This window comes from Helicoverpa armigera, chromosome 15 (assembly GCF_030705265.1).
Source record: "Helicoverpa armigera isolate CAAS_96S chromosome 15, ASM3070526v1, whole genome shotgun sequence".
Classification (NCBI taxonomy): Eukaryota; Metazoa; Arthropoda; class Insecta; order Lepidoptera; family Noctuidae; genus Helicoverpa; species Helicoverpa armigera.
The window spans coordinates 8,522,662-8,540,326 of record NC_087134.1 but is presented as its reverse complement, the minus strand read 5'-3'; the positions used below and the strand labels follow the sequence as shown (position 1 = coordinate 8,540,326).

Genomic DNA, 17,665 nt, shown 5'->3' with positions numbered 1-17,665 from the left:
TTAACTTCTAAAGAATGAATGGAAATATCAAAGAGTCATCCTTTAGGGCGGCGAGAAATAAGGTAGGTATCCCATGGTCTGTAATGGTTGGCATGTATGGTCATTCTATTTCCATTCCCTGTAAACTTATATGAGTTTACAGAGATTATCAAAACTGTTCTACACTACGGTAATTAAGGGCTTACATCCAACTTTGCTCTGGTTTGAGTACCGTACCACTAGCATGAGTCGGTATTGGTAAATAGGTACTGCTGTTACAGCCTTTTTATCGTCCCACTGCTGGGCTGCGGCCTCCTCTCACACGGAGAGGGATTGAGCATTAATCACCACGCTTGCTCAATGCGGGTTGGTGATAAAATAGGTACTATTACTTAAAATTAATGGTAAATGTACAGATGTACTTTACTAGTCTTTTCACCATGAAACGGACCATCAGTTATAACATGCTCATAATTTTGACATGTTTAGACAACCGTGGAAAGGCAAACAGGATTGTTTATGAAGATTAGACGGTCCATTAACAAAAGCGATTTAGTTAAACACCGCGTAAGAAGTGATTAATGGAATTATTATGATCGTGTGTTACGAGATTTTCCTGTATATAATTTAATTTATAAGAAAGGAACATATACCTACACTCTTAATATTTAAACTATTTACAAATTCTTATCACATTCATTTCGGAAACTTTTTTACTCAGTAGTTTCCGCAATTGCAATTTTCAATGTACTTAATGCAGCTTTCCACATATGAATAAAATAATCGTATTTCAGATTTCAAAGAAATATATACAAAAATAGGAGTAAAAAAACTTTCCTTATTTATTTTATTATTTATTTATGTATTTTCTTTCTTATTTTTTCTTCAGGGCGTCAATAGTGGGCTGAAAAAGGTCGGCCTGGCAATGCTGTCACTATCAGTACCCATCAGTGAGAAACATAAAGTCAGTATAATGGTTTGCGTGTGATCGGATATCATCATCTGATATCATGGTTTTAATAACAGCTTCATACACATTACAATTTTCATCGATTTTGCAGAACTTACAAGTTTTCAGGGAGTATTTTACAGCATGCGTTTTGGGCGTTTAAGAATTTTGTTCGAAGCATGTTTGCATCGAGTTTGGTTCAGTTTTAAAGAGCTCGTGAAGAAAGTTTTCATGAGGTACTTATGTTGACTGTAACAAGAAGGGTAATAAGAATTCATTATTGTAAAATACATTTTGCAGAATGTGCCTATAGGTATAATATTCACGTCGGGTTGTGGCCAGTAAGAGTCTGACACTTTCTGCTCCATCGATAAAAATTCGGTCCCTTTATTTTTCAAAATCAGTTTAAATATGTATCACTGCTTAATCCTAGATAAAAATGGGAAACCATTTTGTCCTCAAAAGGTGTTTGCAATCCGTTTTCATCAATCACAAGCAAAAATTCTGAGACCCTCAAAATCTTCTTGAAAGGCAACGTTTTCAAATTAGGTTGAACCGCTAAGGTATGTACAGTGCTCAGGACTTTTCGATCTGATCCCAAGATAAGGTAGCGACAAAAGAGTCTGGTCAATATAACATTACTTATGTGATTTCGATTTTCTGCGAATAAAAAAGGTTTGCGTGGTGTTGCGTGTGTGAGTTTTAACAAGATATGCTTTGTGGGTACTGTTGAAGCCAGAATTGTATCGCAGTCAAACGTCTTTGTAAATCTGTGCATTTTGGGTACCACAGATCTGGTTAAATTAATGACTGAGTGACTGTTATCCCAATATTCGAAATTTTTAGTATTTTGAGAAGAGGCAGGACCTCTAGTATGATGGACTCTCGTATGAACCGTACCCCTATGTTTATTTTCACTGACATCGCATCATTTAATGCTGATACTCTACGATATCGTACGAATTGTTATTTCAATTTCAATTCAAATCCTCTGAAAGTTTGGCGCTTACTAATACTCGTATGTCAGTTTTCCCAAAATGCGTGTTGCTTTAAACTAGAGATTATGACCAGACAAACTATACTAGCTGACCTAGTAACCTACGCAAATGTGTGAAACACTACATACAATGTAGGACATTTCACACACGACAAATTCATTCCAGTTTAGTGACGTTCGTGTTTTATCGATAAAATCATCGGAGGTGCGCACGAGTTGATTGCGTCGTCATCGGTATTAGCATGTACGTGATAAAACGCTACTGCTATGTATAGAAATTAAATTGAATTGTCGTTTGTTCGCTGACGGGTAGTTAGCGATGTCCAATGTCACTCGGTAGATAGGTTTTTGTTTCAGTAGGACATTTGTATGAAAACCTACTTTGTGTCAGTTATGTAATGTTTTTAGCAACGACACTTTCATATTCTATCGAATACTAACAGATTGCAGCATTGCTTTTTAAGGGAGATCTTTCTGAACAGATTCTTCTGAATATTTACTTTTTCGGAGGGCTTGTAAAGGTCCATCTTTTAAGTGGGAAAAGGTAGCTCCACTTATAGTGTACCTCATTAAGCTACTCCAGTCTGTAAAATTTTCGCAATCAACATTGAACCTTACAATTTGACAGATTGTAACTTCATGTGCTGTACAAAGCATATGAAACATGTAAGATTGAAATATCCTGACATCAATCATTTCAAAAATAAAACTTTGCCGAAAAAGGATGCTTGTAAAGACAATATTTACAGGTTTTTCCTAACATGTAAATTAGTCTTCTTGAAGATAATTCAAAGCACATACATCGCTCACTTGAGACAGTTTGTTAAGGACGGTATAATATTGTGAACGATGATACCACATATGTCTTGTCAGTGATAAACTGCATACTTAGTATGTATGTAGCATAGTATAACTGTATATAGCTTGTAAATAAGTGCATTTTGGGTTTGGCTGGTTAAATTCATAATTAAGCCAAAGGGCCAAAAAGGGGTTTCAGCCAAAAAATTGAGATTTTTTGAGTATTTCTGGCGTCAACTTTGCCCTTATTTTTATCTTGACTCCGCATCATTTTGAAGTTTCAATCCATTTAGCTGAGTATTGTACATAATTAAGCGCATTATAATCTAATCTATACTGATATTATAAAGAGGATAAATGTATTTTTGTTTATTTGTTTGTGATGGATAAACTCAAAATACTGCTGGACCGATTTGAAACATTCTTTCACTGTTAGAAAGCTGCACTCTTCCCGAGTAACATAGGCTATATTTTACCCCGTTACAGGCAGTAATTCTGATCAATACAGAACTGATGATGTTCTACGATACTCTCAGGCTTATTTAATCCAAATCCTCTGGAAAATTGGCGAATACTAACACTCTTATATTCTTGGTTTTCATAAAATGCTAAAACAGTAAAGGACGGTATAATATAGTGAACGATGACACCACATGTGTCGTGTCAGTGATAAACTGCGTATAAATAGCTTGAGAAATGCACTCTGTTAGCGAGAGGGTAATGAGAAATGTGGAAATATTCGTTTTGATAAACTACTTGATAATGTGGTGTTACTTGCTAAATATTTTCTTATAGATATTCTGACGTTGATGACAAGATTTCGTGAAAGTGTGATGTGATGACACCTTATGGAGTCGAAATTAAGGCTATTGTAGTTGTGTTTTCTGAGTGTATTTTTTAAACATTTTAGTTTTAGAAATTATTGGCGGCTTTACGTTGAGTTACCTTGCTCTATCATGCTTGGATAAAACATTAAATAGACATGAATGAATTGGCCCATATCACAGCCACAATGGTCTATGTCCATATCCAAACTTAAAACAATAGAAGACACAAAAATGAAGAATTTAGTTCTGCAAAGGTACAAAATAAAACAAAATAAACACCTCTAAGCTATACAAATGTTAGTGTGGAGTTTTCTCTCCGTATAGTACTTACTTCTACTTCGACTTGGTGATAAGGAAGTCAAAGGGAGCTGTAGTGCGCCAAGTTGTTGCCAAGTTGGTAATCCTCGGGAGAATGTCACACGCATCGATGTCGGTGCGGCCATGAGGACAGCGGGGAACGTACGTCATTATTTTTGATGGATGGTTCAGTTCTCTATTTAATCTCGAAGTTTTTTCTTGTTTTGGTCTTTTTTTGCTTTCAATTTTAAAAATAAATTACAAAAATTTGTTGTAGATCTTTTTTTTTTTTTTTTTATGGTACTGCGTACTAATTTGCACTAAGGACGAAAGGTTGACTTCACAAAAATAAGGCGATTCTTAAAATCTTTTGTCAGTGTCACTGCTGATTTAAAGATCAACATACTTAATACTTAAGATGTTCTAAAGTAACTCTCAAAACTAATCAGTTTTCAAATAAGTCATTCCTACATTCAAAGCAGAAAACATCAAAAACTACAACATAAAACCGACCAATAAAATCACCATTGAAGCACAGAAACAAATACAAAACAAGCAAATTGTCTGTTCAATGAGAATTAGTTTGTTTTATTTAGGATTTTATTCGCCTTTCTTCTATACATTTTACGTGCTGAAGCGCTGCCAACTTGCGATCATTAAGCGCTACAAATGCTTGTTTATGTAATGCTGTCTTTCGTTGTTTGAAGTAAAACAACGGTATAATTATTGTGTGTGTAATAATTCTGTTAAAGATGCCAACGGAAATAAATGATTCTATTGGTGAAAGAGAACGCATATAAGAATTGAGCTCCGTTGTGTTTAGTTGCTACCTATTAGAAAAAAATCTATATTTATTCACAATTCGTAATATTGCTTACATTCTAAATTCTTCCCCGTTAGTGCCTTGAATGGAACTCGACCGCCATTATCTCATTTCATACTGAACATCACATACCTACTAAATATCATATACTTAACCACTTCGCTGTCCACGAAGCAGACACAATAGTTAACCAATCGGTGTGTATCAATCATATAGGACAGGGAAGTTATTAATACAATTTTACCTAATAGTCCTCAGTTTCTCTGGCCCCATCGCTCCACTTAGCAACAGCGTCAGTTTACACGATGAGAGCGTTAGACGCACAGGTAGACACACGACTCCTTTGTATAAACTTCGAGCGATTAATGTGTAATCTGTGCTCACGCGCGTTCGTGAAACGCGCCAACCGTGTGATCGCTAGCACGTGGAACAAGGCGAGATTTATTTTGAAATTTAAAAAGGGGTTCTTTTTTTGAATTTGTTTTGTTTTTTTAGAACGGTTTTCGTGGCATGGAGGTTTTGAGTAAGGAGGCTTATCGCAAGCTTTGAATCGGAATTATTAATATTTATTTAGTATTTTGGTATAAAATGATGGTAAACACTGTGAAAATAAAATTGAATGTGTCCAATAGTAATATAGGTATTTTCCATAGTAGAAACTTCGTTCAGACTGGTTTTGGAAAAAGCTAGGCAGATACGATTTTTTATCACAGTAAAATAAGGGCTAAGATATTCCCAAACCTTGCTAGATCTCCTAGTGAAATGCTAAGCGGAAGATCCTTTTATTCTAGACCAGATAAAATATGAAATATGCGGAAAATTTGAACTTATTCAGGTTGAATACCAAATCGTTTTCGTTACATCAGTGGCTGGCAGTAAATCTCAATAGGCTTATATGGAATGAAATCGCGAAATGAGTTTTTTATCCGTTTATTTGGTACATTGATCTGAATGTTTCATAAAAATGGCTTGATGGATTTATTTTTGATAGTAAACGAAATCTATGTTGATTGGTTTTGTATTATAAAAAAATAATACAAACAAAAATATTTTTATTTACTGCTTTTTTTGTGAATTATTTCAATATAGCACATTTTTGATATTTTTGCAAAATAAAATTAAATCTCAAATACGATGGATATCTAGTCAATCAATTTTTATAACTAGGTACTAATTAATTTGAAGAGTTCGCCATCTGAAATACAGGTATAACGTACAACAGTAAATTCGATTTCCATCATAACACTCGATAAAATAATCGATTAATGATTGACAGATCCGATGACTAGTGTAGTGGCCGATTGTAGTGGTCTGATAACTGATTGGAAAAAATACTTGAACGAAAATTACTTACATCAAAATTCTGGATTAAACCGTGAAAAACTCCAATAACGCATGCAGTTCATAAATCCTTGATAATATTTTCAATGCGAGTTTACTTGTTTAGAACGAAATTACAGCAAGTTGGGCCATAAGTAGATAGTCGTATTTTTACCTGAGTAAGAATTGGAAATAGTTTTATTAGGTAAAACCGTAGTTAAAAGCTAACATAGCTCTAAATCCCTACTAATATTATAAATGCGAAAATAACTCTGTCTGTCTGTTTGTCTGTTACGCTTTCACGTCTAAACCACCGAACTGATTTTAATAAAATTTGCTACAGAGATAGAGTTGACCTTGAGAAAGAACATAGGATAGTTTTTATCCCCGATTTTGAAGAATTCTCTTGGAAACGCGATATAACCGAACAATAGGCGGGCGAAGCCGTGGGCGGAAGCTAGTATAATGAAATAAATAATTCTGTAATAGCGCAGGAAAAAATCAAGGCTCTAAAATTCCACACTTAGTTTTTCTTTCTGATGAGATGCATGCATACTCGTACTATGCATAGTGGAAGGTCACGACAGGGCCATACGCATGATAATGAAACATCCTATTATGTAGATAGGTACTTTACAGTGGCGAGGCGTCCTTATAAGCCGATTCCCATCGGCTTCCCTTTCGAATTTCAAGAAAGAAGCATAGGTATAAGTTATAATATAGGTATAGGTATAATTAATATAATCATTTAAACCACACAATTTAAATATGTAAGTATAACAAAACGCCTACCACCGTAAAAAAAAATTCTATAAATTACTTGAAACATTTTGCTCCTACTAAACAAGCCGCGGCTTCCTCCTCCATACAAAACTACGCTTGCGTGACGTCATCCACGCCGCGCCGCGCGATGTTCGCGGCATAAGGGCGAGCGGTAAGCCGGCTCACGGAGCGGGTTCCAGCCAATCAAAACTCGCGAGTGAACGAGAAAGAACGCGTCAAGAGTAGAGTAGCTATATCTGTCTACGCGCGAGTAGAGCGCGCTTAGAGCTCTCAAATATGTAAACAAACAAATCAGACAAATTCACTCTCATTCTTCTTATTTTGTTTTAGATAATACCATTAACAATTTGTTCTTTGTACTACTTAATTGAATTAATTAGTGTGTGTATCATTTAGAAATAACATAGTTCGTGTGTGTACAATATTTTATGTTAGTTTAAGTGTTTTAGTTACATTATGTCAACATAGATGGCGTTGTGCATTTTTATGCAAATCCTGAATCGCGGTGTTAAGATTCTCCGCGATTTAATGACCCTACTTGGGAATTGATAATTTTTGTGTTCACCAAGTACATAATTTTGATTAAGTAGGTGGCAGTATCATTACTCCCTACTCCCCGCAATCGCACTGTGACCTGGTACTCAGTACAAGTAGGTACAGTGTGTGTAGTGAAAAAAATAGAGGGACCTACGTTGAAATGAGTTATTTTGATACGCAGACAGTTTGCATCAGGTTTCTTTTTAATGTACCTACTTTTAAAACTTAACTAGGATAGCATTTATCGCATTAGACTGTTTTCCGACAGATTATTTACTTTAGGAAGGAACTTATTTTTCAAGGTTAAGTTTTGAGAATGTTATAAAACTCGGGCACGCCGCTCGGGTGAATTACCTACCAATAATACGTCAATATTAAAATTTCTAACGTCCTGACGGATTTATGAAACACATACCTACGATAAATATCAATGGCTAACAGGCCGTTGTAAATTAAATACTTAAAAGGTATTGTCTCTAGTGCCAACTTTTCTCAGATTCTAGTAGTTTAATATACCTAACTAAAGATAATAAAGTTTTATAGATATTAATAATCTGCCGAATTCCTCGAGAAAACATGTTCAAACTATCAGTCTCTCAGTCAGTGCTAAAAGGTGGACTGAGAAATTACCTCCATTACCTCTCCCCCCCATCCCTGAGTACTCCCCCCCCCAGTTTTTTTTTGCTGCGGCTTCCCTATTTCATTAAACCACCCTTCGCCACTGGTACTTTACATACCTACTTACATATGTATGTATGTGTTACATGTAAGATATTGTCTAAGACGTTTGATTTGTTGGTTAAAGGCTTGTAAGTTTTCAGCGTTACGTAGTGAATACTTTGGCATTTACATTTACGCACTTTATTAGTTAAGTTAAGTTTTTTTAATATAATAATCTTTGGCATACATGTGCTGCTTTTTAAAACGCTGTAACCTGGAGACAATAATATTCTTAAAGAACCACATCCAACTGAGGACTGAGGCCTAAGGATGTTAAGCGTGACCATCAGTCACAGCGGTACCTCCCTAGGATCAAACAGCTATGCAAGATATAGTATAGTGCACAAGCATTTGCGCGGACACAGGCCTTCTTTATTCCTTCACTCTCATAGTTAGATTTTTTGAGTTCTATAGAATCTGTGATAGGTCAATTAGGTTCATGTAAACTTTCTAGGTTATAGGTTATATGTCGTTAGTATGTGATAACCAGTTATATCTGATCTTTAACCTGACTTATATGATAATTATGATATCACAGACAGTCGACCTTATAACCTGAAAACACTACTTCTATTAAAAAAGAACCAAATATTACTTTATTGTTTTTTTCCGAATAAAATAAGTATTTTCTTATTTTTGTTACTTTAGCCTTTGTTGGCATAGTTTCATTACTTTTCGAAGACTATAGATGAGTAGAAACAAGCCTTAACCGATAAATGAGCAGTATGAAATATTTCTTCAAATGGATTCAGTAGTATTCTAACAAACAAACAAAATTAATTTTAATTTTATGTTTTTTTATGGAAATATAGATTTAGTTTATTTTAAAATATAATGTACAGATTTTACTGAAAAATAAACAAACACTTAATAAACAAACAAAAATAAACAAACAACTAATATTGGTACCTACAGACTTCGGGTAAACAGCGTGACACAAGTTACTTTCCTCCCACACTATCAGTAATATGCCTGTGTACGTGTCTACGCGTACCTGCGTACATCTAGTAGCTCTGATTACACAAAATTGTTTGATTGTGGTACCCTTATTTACACGCGCTTGATAAGTTAAGTCGACGGCTGAACGAAGTGTACTTGTAGCGTCGGCCTGTTGTAATTTTGTTTTATTTGTTGTTTTCGGCGGTTTTACCAGTGTTTTGTGGATACTGTTTCAAGATCCTGGATAAAAAGTAGCCTATGTGTATGTCCTTTCTCGGGTTCAAGACTTTGTTTGTAAAAAAACATGTAAATCGATTCAATTCTTTTGGCGTGAAAGCGCGACTGACAGACATAGACTTAATTTAAATTAAAATAAGAATGTAAACTATAAAGTTGTATTATGTCAAAATATTAAAAATTGTATGATACCAGCAAACTTCAGTATGATAGAGTAGAAAGATTAAATAAATAAGGCAGAAGATGAAATTAATGTCTTCCTGTCTTGTATCATTTGTCCCGGTTTTCTTAGTTGCAGCAATATTTTATGCCCAGTCATAGTTGCCATCGTAATACATAAAACGCTATTTTTATCCAAGTTTATACTTTTTCAATAAATGTACTTACATTTGTATTTTCAATTTTTTTGTAAACCTTGTTGAACAATAATAAAATTCTTGTTGTTTATCTAAACTCACAAATAAGACCTTTTACTGAAAATCTCAATCTAAATTGTTTTTAGCGCCCATTCAATTTTATTTGGTCATAATGGAATCAAATCATTTAGAAGCAAAAAGAAAATGTTTTCAATTTTTTTCATTGAGAGCGGAGATTGAAAGGCGATTTATATTTCGAGAAAAATATTTACTAAAACGATCGCTGGATATATTAAACCTTTCGGATTATGTTCTACGCTGGGAGATTGGATTTAAAAATATTACAAAATAATATCTGAAATTGTACTCTACGCTATATTTGTACAGTTTTACGGATTGCTAAAAATTCAATCGTTGTAATAAATAAATATTTTAATACAGATATTTTTCGTTTTGGGAGAGATTAAAATGTTTCTGTCTGCAGTTAGTTTCAACAATGTTCATAGAATTTTATTTAAAAAATAATAAAAAATCCTGTTAAGGTCGGGGTAAGTGGTACAATAGGTAAATGTCCCAATAGTACAATAAAAGTAAAAGACTCAGTTAACACTCTTTCATTATCTTTTCACAACTATGTTGGGGTCGAATGCAGCTAAGTGCCAGGGTTTTTCAAGGAGTGTGACTCGTACAGACTGGTCGTAATAATCGCTATCAACACCTTTGGCATTATAAGACTAGTTAATTCTGACAAATAAGAATTCTCCTACATTTCGACCTTACCTACAACCATCTCTTCAAGCTTCACATGTACCGTATTAACAACGAAAGCGATGTGAATAGGTACCGGCAAGATTAATGATGCTAAATCACTTAAAAGCATACGTGCTTTACTTAGCCTGATGTGGGCATATAATGATCAGGTGCTTTTCTAGCTTACATTAATATTGAAAAAGAATTATAGAGGAGATTTTAAAGGTTAAGAAATCCATGCTATCGGTACTATGATGAAAAATTGCCCACTTTACTTTACCTCTATATGGTTATATCAAAATAATCCATATTAATATGATAGTGAGTTTGTTTATTTACTTGATAGTGCTAATCTCAGGAACTACTGGTCCAATTTGTTTTTTTTTTCAATATTAGATAGCCTATTTATTATGCGGGTTCGTGCAGAAGTTTCCCCGAGATGTGGGTGCTACCCGCTAAAACCGCTGGCTGGAAGCTAGTTGTACCAATTAATTATATTTATAGCTATAAAATTATGACAGTTGCCAATATTTTTAAACGGTTTTATTTAGCTCACCCCGTTTGTTTTATTTATTCTTGGGTCAAATTTAGAAATTGAAATTTCAGTGCCTTCCTGTTGTCAGAATGATCTGAAATTTGGTACACACCTTTATTTCCGATGACAATACAATATAGTAATATCAATAACATTGCAAATCCAAGATGGCCGCCGGTACAAAATGGCGGATAACGTAGGTTTTATCAATCCCGTCAATGTGGGTATCAAATGAAAGTGCTCAACCAGTAGAATACAATGTACTATATAAAATTCAAATCCAAGATGGCGGCCTCTACAAAATGGCGGATAACTTAGGTTTTATCAATCCCATCAACATGGGTATCAAATGAAAGGTCTCAACAAGTAGAATACAATTTACTATGCAAAATTGAAATCTAAGATGGCCGCCGCTACCAAATGGCTGATAACAATTTTTAAACTGTTTTATTTAGCTCATCCCGTTTGTTTTATTCTTGGGTCAAATTTAGTAATTCAAATTTCACCCTCTTCCTGTCAACCGATTAATCTGAAATTTTGTATACACCTTTTATTCCGATGACAATACAATATAGAAATATCAATAACATTGTAAATCTAATATGGCCGCCGGCACAAAATGGCTGATTACATATTTTTCCACAATCCCCTCAATATGGGTATCAAATGAAAGGGCTACACAAGTAGAATACTGTCAGCAACCCTAGCGGGGCCCAACAGGGCCAAGGCCTGCCTGGGCTGCGGAATTGTTCGAAAGAGTTACCGTGGCCCTGGTACATAAAAGGCCTACGACGAAACATAACTATTTTTAGTCAGTAAGAGTCTGGCACTCCCTTACAAAAAATGACTTTTTAAAAAATTCGATTGTAATAAATTATCAGATAAGAGACCGTGTAATAATGATGCACTAAATTAATTAGATAGAATGAGGAATATTCGGTAGGCATTTTCATTAAATACTAAAAACTAGAAAATAAAAAATCGGTAAAAAAACTTTTAAGTCAAACGGTTTTTATCTTATGTGCACTGAAAACTAGAAAATAAAAATATAGTTACTTACCTGTCAACCTACGTAGGTGGTCTTGGTCATATTAGACTAAAATAAAAACGTGGGGCCCCTCTGAAATCCTACCTATGGCAAAGCATATCTTTATACTTTGGTAGATCATGAGCTCGGCGTTCGCTGGTGAAGCCGCTACGGCTGATTATTGATTGTCAAAATCTCCAGTTACGATTATAGTAAGTCGATGCAATCCACACCTATTATACCACTAGAAGAAAGTACTACAGCAACAGTTAATGGGCCCCACGTTTTTATTTTACACGCACTGGAACTCAATTGAAAAATTAATGAACTGAAGAAAAAACATCGCTTTAGGCGTTCTGCTTTCAGCAAATGTTATAACAATAATGACATATTAAAGAAAAACACAAATTATAACCATTAAAGAAACCATCATGATTCTTTGATATTTAAATACATGCCTTCGGCTGCCGTTGAGTGTTATTACTTTTTGAAAAAAAAATCTCATTGGTAACAACTCGACACTCGTATGTTCCTTTCTCCTTTCAGTTTGGGGATTTTCTTGTATGAATCATGTAAGTACAATGTTGAACATAAAAGGCTGTATTGTATTGTATTGTACCTTTTAACAGCTGAATGGGGTTACAAAGGTACGAAGGGTTAACCAAATTGTCTGGGAACGTACAAGCAATGCTGAAGTGTTGTTTGTTTTCACAGGAGATTTTTGGTAATTTTGTATGGATTTATTTATTTTGCATATATTTTATATAATATATTTTTTTAAGTAGTTATTAAAAAATCACCTAGGTATGTAAAACGCAGGTCCAAAAATATGTATCCAAAAATGCAAAGGATTATAGCATTTTTTATATTCGTAATACCGCAATAACCCATTTCAAACAGCGAACTTATGTAGAGTATTAATTTTCTACATTTTTTCCTTTGCACTACGATAAGCGTCCAAGCCAAAGAAAAATGGTTATAGCAATATAAGACATGAAGCTTCGAATTAATTAAACTAGAAACACGATAAAAAAACATTAGCTACTTGTTTGTGGCAAGAATAAGGGCTAATGGACATGAATAGAAAAACGTGTGGAAATAAAAAGCAATGCTGAACATAATATAGCCTTTGAGCGAATGGATGTTTAATTTACACCGAACAAAGGACTTACGAACCACAAAATGAAATAACCTTTCCAACGTATCAATGGATTGACGAAACAAAATTGCCATTTTGACTCTAATTTACCACTTTTATAGTAAAAGCTCGGAAAAGTTTCTAAAGGTCACTATTGTCAACAGGACCTAATTCACATGATGTCCCAACTTTTGAGGTTACGCGACCTTTCCTTGAGGCACTTTCCTATTCTGCAGGGTCAGCTTTTGAGCCTACTTTCTCGTAATATGTGAGAGTATGAGCGAAGTCCCTAAACGGTGTCGTTTTTAGTTTATGAGAGCGTCGCGTCATGATGTAGAGGAACTAAGTATTTGTGTCCCTAGAGATATGAGCTAGAAAAGGGTCATATTAGTGAGAGCTTCTAAAAATGTATCCTTTAGATGGAGACCCGGTTATATACCTAAAGGAAAATTATAAGTAACCTATAATATATTCTCTAGTTTCCCAAAGTGACCAGCAAAATGTTTTCTTATGCCAGTTTTCTGTAAATATAAGACGATTCCTTTCGCTCGATTATTTTTTTCGCATTACGATTCTTCGTATTAACAGATAACCGCATCAGCCTAGTCAAAATTGGTTAGAAAGTTACTAAATGACTAAACAAAAAATTATAAAAGCCTCGGAACATTTATTCACAAATGAATACCTAACAGTAGTTTCTGAGGTTAAGTTACTTCAATCACATCTAATCCCCAAAAATCTTTGAAAAGCTATATTCGCTATTTAACGTGACATTTGACCTTCTCATCCCGAGTTTGTTTTGATCTGTGACCCATTGTATCCGCAGCCCTTTGAGACTTGACCTTTGGCCACTTTCTAAGTAATTACACCATTAGGACCCTTTTAGTTCCCATATAATATATCACTTTTTTTGCGTTGCTGAAGAGCCATTCAACTGTACAGGGAATACAAAAAATTCTAGTAAGAAATAACCTTCACATTTTCTTATTTGTATTAAGAATTCTTTGACCGTTTTCCATAGTAAAACAATGAATTAAACCTAGCTTTTTGCCATTCATAAAATAATATAATCGATGATCAATGAGTTAATAATTCAATTTAATATTACGTGCAAACTTGACAAGATGGCAAGCGGCATAGTTATCTTGAACGTAAACAATAAAAACGGTCCCCGTAACAAGGTTAAGTCGTGCCGTCAGCAAGAAGGATGCGTTTATTTAAACTGTAGTTAGTCTGATTCGGTGCGCCTGAGCATTCCTACTTTTTGAATTGTTCTAAATTTTAATCTTTGAAGTGTTCTTTTTATTACTTTTTTTTGTGCGTTTAGTGAGTGTTTGTGTGTGAACTTTTTTTTAATAACTTTTTTTAAAACCCGTCTTATTTGATATAGTTTTATTCTAATACTCTTTATAGTATATACCTTTTGTTTAGCATAAACCCTTGTTTAATATTCGTTTGAAGTGGCAGCGTCCATTTGCAATTCAATACAAATTAATGGCTAGAGTAACAGCTAGCTAATTGCTTGAGGCTTCTCTGTAAATGGCGGATACAACATTTTATTGATTCGTTTTAACTGGCTTTATTGGCCGACTTCAAAAAAGGAGAATCTCAGTTTGACATGTGTGTGTGTGTATGTATGTTTGTGCTCGATTATCCCACATTTGGCTGAACCGATTTTGATGCGGTTTACAGTTGCGAGTAAAATACCGTGTTTAATTTGTTTATACTGAAAGTAACCTTTTTGGAACATGTTTTTGCCTTTACGATTAATCTTGATTATGTAATTACCATATTTATCTTCAGTTTACGTGTGTCTAGAAATATCAAACTAGATCTTAGAAGACAATAGAATGCTTCTCTTTATTTGACTTGTGCCACAGACAAATATTAGTATCAGTTGTCTAACACTTTCGCTGTCAAGTTTGACATTACATTAGATAACTATTTTAACTAAAACAGATACATATTGGGTTCATATTTTAGTTCATGTTAATTATATTAATCAATTAAGCCCTTAGTTAACTGTGTTTTCAAACGAGAGGTGATGACAACCTACTAAAGACTCCCTTTCATCTTGTAAAAATACAGAGTTACAAAGTGCTAGTAAGAACAGTTGAACACTAAGAGTGAGAGAGATGTTAAGATGACGTCACTGGGGATCCCTACCGAGGCTCCGGTCCACACGATATTGTTCACGTCTGCGTATACGCAGAAACCTGTTAAAGCTGTGCCGAAGAAGGTAAGATATGAAAGTTTTTTGTGAGGGAATATGGTAGAGTTTGTTAAAAACCTCTGAAAAGTGGAAATGCGAACATATATTTTTAATAGATACAGAAAGTGGCAGAATGGGCATTTTTGGGGAAGCTGTCTCATGAAATTTTGATGTTTGAAAAGTGCTTATTTATAGCCTACCTTAAATTACTTTTTGACGCTTTTTGCGAGTGCTGGGACACAAGACGTGGTGCATGAAAGAGAAAGAGTTAAGAGTAATGTGTAGTGTTCAATCTCACATCTTATAACAATCTTACGACACTTCCCAATTAAAATGCAACAGGCTATTTAACGTCAAACACACGCCCCATACAAATGCTCGAAAACATAACTCCGCTTTTAGCGCAGTCGGTTAAAAAGCCTTACCTTTTGTTGTTTTCCGTCACCAAAGCGACGGGTTGTCACAAAAATAGTAAACATATAAAAATAACTACTAACTATGTAGTTGAGTATTTATGTAGCCATGATCAGATAGTGATGAATAATGGATCGTTAAAAACCCATTGTTTTTGTTTACCTACGTCATTATAGAAAACTGACACGTGACCACATGAATCAAAATATTATTTGGTAAGCTACATTGGATCATTATCACTTTGTTTTCCTAATAAAAACCGTTTAAAAGCCGACAGAAATGTTATACAGACGATAGGCCCAATTTTATACCACATGGCGCGTAAATTGTCTATAGGTAAACGAATATTTAGGTCAGGCAACCCTAATTTGACGTCAACGTCGCGCCAAGGAATTAAAAAAGTTATTATTCAAAGTCCGGTGTATGACAAAGATTTATAGTTGTTATGCTATTTATTTTGATTCAATTAGATAATGAGGTTAATGTGAAAATAAATATTTTACGTGTGACGTAAACGTGTATTGATTAGCCTTGTTTATTAAACGTTTTTCTTGTGACGTTATGAATTGTGTAACTGACTGTTTTTAGTCTGTGGTTGTAACTATTTTGTCAATTGTTTTATGCGGATTTTTGCTCTCAGTTTTATGGTCTGTGTAATTTATATGAATTTAATTAATACAATGTGGAAGCTAACTTACTTATATTGTCTAGACTAGAGGAATTTGAAACAAAAGCATTTACCTACCTACTTAAAAAAACCGTTCTAAAAGTTTTTTAAAACAAGCTTAGCAATCCAGAATACCCCAGTTTTTTCTAAACAAAGAAGAATTTAATTCAACAAATAACTGGCTGAATGCAGCCGAATACCGAACAATTTAATTTGTGGCGGCCGAGTGTAGTTTAGAACTTCTATTTCATTACTTACTCTGTGGTCAGCAAATATCTTGTATCTAGTACAAGAGATACAATTTCTTTAAGAAATTCCTACGAGTAGCGTTCTGCGTTCCTTGTTACTTTGTGTAAAATCGCAGCCATTTTGAATATTTCGTCGGAATATCGCAATATAATATTAGTCACAGTACTTTACATTCTACAGTATTGTGATATCTTTCTTGGTCTTTATACATTACTCGATTTGGACGATATACAAGTAGTATGAGAGTAATATATATGTATAAAAATATGACTAAAGGTTATTAATATTTTTACGGAGAAGCCAAAAAGTTTAACAACCTTTCCTACCAAATATCAGCTTGCTCGAGTGAGGCAGATTATGTGAAACACGTACAGTCAACTTCAGGTCAGTGGTAACAGTTTTATAGGAAAATCGTATTTATTACTATTGAGTTCAGGTGCATGACAGCTACCACTGATGTGCAGTCTACCGTACCTACTTAGCTGCACCTGGTTTAAATGGAAGCTGACAACGAAATTCATAGTTAGGAAAAGCCTAAGCCAGCCTTAGCAAATAAGCAAAGTTCCATGATCATTTTTTTCTAGGTCATAAAGTATATGTTTAGTCAAGTATTCAGTGTGCCTAGAAATAATATGTATTTCCGCCTGACTAATTGGCCTTTCTAAACTCGAGAGAATAGCGTGCTTATGAAGAGCCTCAAGGGTCACATTAGTTTCATACAATCAGAAACCCATTATGAATGTACAAGTTATTTCAAGGCCCAAAGTATGATATCTATGGTGACTTCTATGTAAAAAGTATAAAAATAAATGTATAGTTATCGGCACGAATCTTGAGCTTTGACCTACATCTGTGCAGAAGTGATTTATTAGCAAAGAACCAATCCCAAGCGACGGCTATGACGCGATGCACTGCGGGCCAATCACTGCTTTTGCCCACCCTCGCGCCCCACTTCATACCACAAAAGGGATCCAATAAATTACTTCTTCGCAGGTGATGGTCAGAGCTCAAGATTCGTGCCAATAACTATATTTTTTACAAACTTCTACTAACCAGCGGTTTCAACCGTAATAACTGGGCTATGTAAAACTGGAATGTGGTAATGGTATTA

The 17,665-nt window shown here is 34.5% G+C and overlaps 1 protein-coding gene across 1 annotated transcript in view; it reads left to right on the top strand.

The window, feature by feature from the left end:
* Positions 1-17,665, top strand: part of Trpm (Transient receptor potential cation channel, subfamily M) — a 234,964-nt gene that overhangs the window by 13,114 nt on the left and 204,185 nt on the right. The window contains 1 exon segment of the mRNA XM_064038311.1: positions 869-943. Within this exon segment, the coding sequence (XP_063894381.1) occupies positions 869-943 (75 nt within the window).